The sequence below is a fragment of the Ascaphus truei genome, chromosome 2 (genome assembly GCF_040206685.1).
Source record: "Ascaphus truei isolate aAscTru1 chromosome 2, aAscTru1.hap1, whole genome shotgun sequence".
Taxonomy (NCBI): domain Eukaryota; kingdom Metazoa; phylum Chordata; class Amphibia; order Anura; family Ascaphidae; genus Ascaphus; species Ascaphus truei.
The window spans coordinates 14,929,177-14,937,066 of NC_134484.1; the positions used below are offsets into that span (position 1 = coordinate 14,929,177).

A 7,890-nucleotide genomic window follows, 5' to 3' on the forward strand; every position below is an offset into this window, starting at 1 on the left:
ATTGCAAGCACTCTGTGGTTCCATGATCTGGCTATATCTAGTGGTACTCTGGGCTTCTTCCAACAGAGGGGTCTAGTCATCCAGTACCCTTACGCCACCCCTCTAGGCTGCCAGTATCGCAGACCCTCTCCAGAGGACCCTGGGACTCAGTTAACCAAAGCACGCCCTTTAGGCATCCCGACTACCCGCCTCAGGGCGACTTAGAACAGCAATAGCCTTTGTGTCTCCAGATCATTCACTGATAGGGCAGTCTAGGCCATAGTTCCTTGCGAGGAGCGATATCCCCCTGTACACTACACCTAGCCTCCCTCCTTCGTTAGCATTTGTTCTGGAAGTGTACCTTGTTATTTCCAGCCTTGTTTCGCTGAAAGGCTGTCAAGTTACAGATATCAAGAGCGCCTCCAAATGGAACATTGCTACCCCCACCCAGTGGGAGATTTGGCCATTACTAAATGTGTGATGCATGATACCTGCTGGTAACAGGAGGGCTGAACTGTCTGCCGTGGTAGTGGGGACCCAGGATCAGGTTTCTGGGGTACACAACCCACATAGTTCTCTATCAGTGCAGCGCCTCCATCTGCTGTAGGCTCCAGAGAGGTGAAGATGATCTCCTACAGTAGAACTCCCTACCTGTAAGATCACACACTAGGCAGGAGCATAACAACAAGAACGGTTTATTCTCAAGGACGATTTCTGCACACTGCAGTCTCTGGGATGGTCAACTTGAGGATGGTCCATGGACTACCACTACAGGTCAGGGCCCCTGCATCTGTCCTAGCTCTTCCCGACTCCCCTATCAGGAGTCAGGGTATAGGTCCACACTTACTTGTACCCAAGGGGAAGAGGAACTGGGAAGACCCCAATATCAGGCTCCCTGTGTGCGACCTGCCTCTCTCAGTGGGTAGAGGCACTACTAAATTTGGGGCGGCACTGCCCTTCAGTACAGCCAGGGGTAGGGCACAAGGTCTGTCTCATGATTGGTCATGCCCAGTCCCGATGTCTGCCTCCCGCTGTCACTCAAGTGCAGCTCCTCGGAGGGGGAAAACCCCCATATAAACTACTGGCAACCTGATTGTACCAGGGTTTACTGCCAGTACAGGGCAGAATAGTAACCGTCAGGTGGCCTGGCTACACTTAAAACATATAAAGAATACTGTAAGTATCACATCTTTTCTGCAAGGCTGCAATTCTCCAGCAGCCTAAATACTGTGTACAGTTTATTAAAAATGTATAATGAATGACAGATTAAACAATAGGTGACATGATCATTTATCTGATGCAATTTTACTGTAATTAAGATATTGAATTAACTCCCACCTATTGTAAGCTTAAAACAAAAAAAAAAACCGAAGTATTTTAATGTAAATCTTATCAGCTTTTTGGCCTTTCCCACACTAAGAATGATTGTGCGTGTGTGGGAGGGCATGCAGGGGGGAGGACAATCTCTTTCACAGCTCCAACAAAGGCTGAAGTGAGACCTCTGACAGGCTCAGGCAGGGAAAATGTGTAATGATCAGTGGGGGCAGCGAGTGTCTCCTAGTTATAGCTGAATTACGCGTTTACTAGTTTTCAAAGCGAGAGGGAATTACACATTCTTCCAAAGCAGAAGTGTTCAGAACCTTCAACGCGTAATAGCTGAATCATAAGGAGGGGGCACTGAAGTGTCTTCCAAATGTTCTCGTTGCCTGGGAGACGGTGGCTGGAACCAATGAGCGGCGCGCTGGTAGTGTGGGTTAGCACACAACTCACATGTTAGGCAGAGTATAAATACAGTGACTGGCAAAACTATTCACACAAACTAAAAAGCAAACAGATAGAAAGTATTTCTTTCCTTCTGCAGTTGCTTAGAACTCCCAGTGATCAGCATTCGGAATTGGAACGTCCCTTGCCAGCTGGGGAGTCCGTGAGCCTGGAATACTTTTCAGAAGTTCCAAACTGACTTCCAATTACAAGGCAGCAGTGATCGGCCGCAGGACTTTGTTACAGCGTTACAGCATTACAGCGTTACATCGGGCAAGGCAATCCCAGCAACAGCTTCCATCCGGACGTCCCCTGCAATATCCAGGTTAGGCTCCAGAAGCTGGAAAAGACAGAAAATGCTTCACAAGTTCTAAAAGGACTGGACAATTTAATTCGGGGTGATATATCATTTAGATTATCTTGCCTGGTTTCCTCCCCCTCCTCTCCCCCCCCCCCCCCCAATATATATGTGTAGCTAAGAAGGTCAGTTACTGTTTTGTCAACTTTTCTTGTTTTTATTTCTCATTGAAAACTGCTTTATTAGGAAATTAGACAATGCATATGATGTTGATGGAAATTGCTCTTAACTTAATTATTTAGTTAGCACGGCTGCTAAACCCTGTCGATTCTATTGCTTTGAATGCAGTACATGTTTCTTTTAGAGATTAGTTTCAACAAAATTGTACTTTCCAAAAAAAGTTATATTTTTATGAGGATAGTACTAATAATTTATTCTGTTTTTACTCTCTCTCATATTTAAAACTTTTTTTTAAAACTTTCAAATACTTTTATGGCAACCAGCATGGCTGTTGGCGGTATGTTAGCACCCTCCCTACCAGTTCCTGAACAAACAGTGGCTCTTCAAATAGGAACATGCAGTCCAGCCGTAATGTTGGATCGGGTTAGAAAGACCCAAGTATATATTCTATCAGGAGTTTCTAGACAGGTGGAGAATGAGCTGAAGGTCTTTAAAAGGTCAGTGCAGAGGTTAAATTATAACATGGATGATCAATCGCCAGTGGTAGGAATACAAAGGTGGAAGCGATCCATAAAAGCTTGTCTAATTAGGTGCCAAGGTACCCTGGTTAATTTAGAAAGGTGGGTTAAGAGGGAGATGAATTCATGGAGGGGAGTTTTTGCTCGCTTTGAAAAAATGGCTAGCAAAGCAGATCAGACTTTATGCAGGACCTGCCAGATGGAAGAACAGCATAGAAGATCTTTCCATGGTGAGGAGGCAAGTGCTAAAGAAAAAGAGGCAGAAGCATCCCAGATGCCAATAGATCCTTATCAAGTTAGCACTACAGAGTCCTGCCACCCTCACCAGTGGGTTGTCATCTCAGTAGATCTTCTATCTACCCCAGAGTTTGATGCAGGCATGTCACAGGATCCCAGGGATTTCCTGGTAAACCTTGAAAAATATTTTAAACGGAGTGGCTGGAATGAAAAAGTTTGGCTTTCACAGGTAGACAACCACCTGATAGGTGCAGCCAAGAAATGGTGGGAGTATAGACAGGAGACAGTAGAAAACTGGCATGATTTCAAAGTGGCATTCCTACAGTACTGTGAAAGGTTGGTAGTTAGAGAGGCCATCAAAAGGGATTTAGATCTTCCCCAAAGACGCTGGGAGCCCCTAGAACAGTTTGTGTGGAAGAAAAGAGCATTGTACCACAGACTTTATGTAGATGCCAATGAGGAAGAGATGATTCATTATATCATCAGCACACTGCACCCAGAAATCAGACGTTTCTTAAAGTCTCCACTGCCAAAGACAATGGAACAGTTAGTTCAGAGGGGGAAAGAAATCCAGTTTGATTTTGAGCAATCAGAAAGGCAAACCCTAAAGGCATCTTACTCAGATGACCAAGTAAGCACCAAATTGAAAGTGACAGTCACAAAAGATCCCTATGATAGTAATGGGACTGGCACAGAGAAAATCTGATCCTGAAATACTGGGCATGTCTAGATATGGAAAATGTAATGACACAACTTTTGAGTCAGAAGTTGAGTCTTAGCTGTGTGCTTGTATTGAAAAGCTGAATGCTCTTGTTAATTCGGCTCAAAATGAGCTGTGGAAGAGTAAGGAAAGGAGAGGGCACATTGAATAAATCATGAAAGAAGCATGAATAAAGTTTTTGGAGCTTAATATACAGTACCAAGCTCCACTAATATCACATTCAGCTGTTCTGTGCAAGGAAAATAGAAAATTAAGAAAGCTATAAAGGAAATTATGTAAAAATTGATCAAGGGAGTACGAAAGAGCGAGAGATTATTTTTCTAGGGCCAGCGCCAATCACTCCTCAGCTAAAGAGCATAAGTTTAAAAATCTTAAAATAACTGTCACTGCAATAGTTAATTCTATTTTTAGTTATTCCATTTTGTCTAATAACGTCAGTGCCGGTGATAGGCCACTTTCAACTTTATCATTGTTGTAAACACATTGTGTTATAAAAGGGCCAACGTTTAGATTTGTTGTGGTTATAATATCCGATAGGTTGAAGTTTTGAATGGCGCAGTATGTAGAGAAAAAAATAAAATGCCATTCATTGCTTTGGACCTAAACTCCAAGCCTTTTCTAAATCCATGCCACAAGCCACATACCAAACTGGAATTCTTACACGGGAATCCGACATGTTGTCCTAATTGTAGCTAAAGAGTAAACATTGTTGTTTCTAAGGATCAAATGAATGAAAATGTTTTCTTTTTTTTTTTTAATTGTCACCAGAATTTGGTGTCAACATGTTAAATGGTAGGGATCTTCTCATATAAAATGGGTACAGTACTGAAGGCGCTCAGCATAAGTGCCCACTGAAATCAATGACTGTACGTGAGGCCTGGTTTGGATAGAGCAGATCACTGTAATCATTTCTCATTGCTTGCTGACTTCATGAAAGTTTATACTTTGTCCAGTTTTAAGAGCATTTTTGTAGGAAATGTATAAAGCTGAAAAAAAGAATATCAGAACTGATATTACTAGTACCCTATGTATTATGGGTGCTACATTAATTTTAATCAACACATTTTCATTAATTTATTACAATAGCATTTATATTGCACTATATACAATATAAGTAGACAATCCTATAAGACAATCCTCGAAAAAAGTGTGTTTATTAAAAAGCAATAATATGCTATTATTACTTTACGAAATACATTGTTGTAATAAATGATTGTCTCCATTGTAACTTTTAAAATACTGTACTGGTCTACACTGTATTCCCATGTTTTCAACTTTTGTGACACGTTAGACATTAATATTATGATGGCAATAGCACCACTGATTTATCATACAATGCCCCTTGGGTTGGCATGGCCCTTGGGTTGTTGGCTAATGTAATATTTTATGTTAAATACCAAACTGCATTGTGATATGAATATAGTCAGAGGTGAAAGAGCTACAATGACCAGAAGAAACATGACGTACCTTAACAAACTGTACAAACTTTTCCAGCAATATGCTCCACTTCTTGTAAAATAATACATTGTGTTGAGTGTTAGAATATGGGGAATGTATATATTGTTGGACTTTATATGTAGAATTTATTTTTGTTTAACTGCAACTTGATAAAGAACAGCAACTCTTACCAAAATGTTGCAGATTCAAATCTACTGCTTGGTCAGTATTTGTGTGCTGTGACAGCACCTACAGAACTGTATCTGGACATTGACTTTACTTTTTGAGAATAGCCATAAAGTCATAAACTTTGGTACAGGTAGCATTACTCCAAATGCAGCCTTGAGATCACCATTCTCCACTTGGAAGATGATGTCTATGATAAACTGCTCCCTAACCGGATGTGAAGCCAACTGGGGTTGGAATGTCATCCATAATGCATAAAGCTGGCATACTCTGTACCTACAAAGTAGATATGTATGACCTGCAATCAACGTTCTTGGCTATGCCAACTGATCTCAAAATATAGGTTGCCCTGAAATAAAAACAGGGTTCTGCGGAATGTAAGATCAACTTTTATCTCAGGAGCCTCTGGAGTATCTTGAAACATTATGAACAGATCGTCTGAACTAAAGCTACGGAGAATAAAGACACGTTCAAAAAGACCACAACAAAGAGTGCAAACAGTTCTGGACTATATGATGTTACATGCACAATTAACTTAGTATATTGGACTGAATCCTATGCAGTACCTTTAAAGATATCAAAGTCTGAAGTCATTACTGGCAATGGCACTACATTATACCAGCGTTCCATATTGGAAGAGTCTGGCCATGGACACGGACAACTGGAATAATGGGCAAGAGGCCTTCAAAATAGCAATGTAAGTACACATGTATACTGTATGTATTAGTAGATGTTGTAAAGTTGTTATACTGAGCATCCTTTGATTTCTATAGCAGGCTTTAGCCCCCATGTCCAGCAGTGCAAGATCTTTGCAACACTTTCAGTTTTTGCTGTAAACTGTAAGAATAGATACGATTATCTTAGCAATATAAGGATACATTGTAGCTGCTAAGTTACACTGACTGAAGCAGCCATTATGTTCTGGCACACAGTCAAGATTATTACAGATTTATAACAGAAGCACCAAACGATTGCCAGCTTAGGCAAGAATGTAGAATGATATGTTGCCACATGCTTTACATATACAAATAATAAAAAATAAATAAAAAAGAGGGGGCATGTAGTATTCCTGCTTTAACTATATAGCAATTTCTTATCCCCTAAATTATATATACAAAACAGTTTTACATACTGTACTACACATTGTGTTTAAGATTAGTCCGCAAAGCCATTTTGGTTATCTTTCCTCTCCCCTATCCTACCCACTTCACTGCTGGTAGGATTTGCATAGGATTTCTGAGCTGTGTTTTGAGGCAGCACAGAAATAGTTAAACACACGTGACAATACACTTATTTTGTTGAATCACTTTGTTCTTTCAATTCAACTTGCATGTACTTATCTGTGACTCTTTTGTATTAACAGGTGCCAGGCCCAAAGACAGAACTAAAACAGATTTGCCATGTTTTATTAGCAACTCTAAAAGGTGTTCATCTCCTGGATAATGATGTTGCCTTCATCTCTCCTTTTTGGATCACATGTTCCTCCATCTAAACTGTATATGAACAACAGTCTGTTGACAGAGTGGTCTACAGGAGTAAACAAATCTTCTTTCTCCGAGTAGCATGTGTGGACGTGGAAAATTCCCTCTGGACATTTTTAAAGACAATGTTTGCACTAAAGTCAACAGTAGACAAAGTGAAATTGACAAAACATGGACACAATACATCAAGAGAGACAATGATGTCTTTTCACATAAAGGACTTACTGTATCTTCAATCCAAATGCACAATTCTTCTAGTCACCTGAGAGTGTATCAATGCCTTATTTATTCTTGGCACGTCATCTTCCATGTTTCTGCGACAATTTGTCTTACTTTGGGTGTTATCCTCCCTACTGTACAAGATTGTAAAAGTAATAGGCAGAATCCTCCCTTTCACCTGCTTATCTATGGAATCACTGTATATGTTTAATGTTTTTATCATGTAAATCTCTGAATTCAGGGCTGGTACCGTATAGGGGAAAGTTTACTGTAAATGCCTCTAAGTGCACAATGGACATTATTGTATGTAATCATATATTATTAATGCTGGAATGTTGGGACTTAACAATGTAACCATTGAAAATGGGAAAATATCAATAGATAAACTCACTCAAAAAACAAAACTGTTTAATAGTAATCTTATTTTGGAGGTAGTGTTTTCTTAAATACATTGAGGGAAAAGACATTAAAGTGTATGACTGCAGTTACTCGTTATTATTATAATGTATGATTACGTTCAAAGTTGTGCATCATTACTTTACAGATTTTTTCATTATTGTCAAAATCTCTCTCCCTATATATAAAAAAACACATTACGTTTTATTCCAAAGACAGAATATTAGGGTATTGATAACTCTGTAAGCCATACTGCATTGATGTATATGAAGTATAGTTCTTGGTTAATAAAATGTTAAACACTTTCAGTTGGCTATTTTCCTTTTGTGATAAGAGTGATAGGGGAGTCCCTGCTGCAGCCACAGTGAAGTTAGGCTGTGAACGGTGCTATGGGTATATATACAGTGATAGACGATAGAGGGAGAGAACCCAATGTAGCACTCAGGTTCACCGTCTGGTGATTAGTGAGTGAATTAA

At 39.9% G+C, this 7,890-nt stretch overlaps 1 protein-coding gene across 1 annotated transcript; it reads left to right on the top strand.

Annotated features, from left to right (window-relative positions):
- The first annotated feature begins 1,599 nt into the window (after positions 1-1,599).
- On the top strand, positions 1,600-7,655 carry ARC (activity regulated cytoskeleton associated protein). Its single transcript, XM_075581550.1, has 2 exons — positions 1,600-6,014; positions 6,681-7,655. The coding sequence occupies exon 1, from the start codon at positions 2,531-2,533 to the stop codon at positions 3,677-3,679; it is 1,149 nt and encodes a 382-aa protein (XP_075437665.1). The 5' UTR covers positions 1,600-2,530; the 3' UTR covers positions 3,680-6,014; positions 6,681-7,655.
- The last annotated feature ends 235 nt before the right edge of the window (positions 7,656-7,890 follow it).

Excerpts from the sequence above, each read along its gene's own strand:
- ARC (XM_075581550.1), top strand. The coding sequence starts at position 2,531 with ATGGCAACCAGCATGGCTGTTGGCGGTATGTTAGCACCCTCCCTACCA.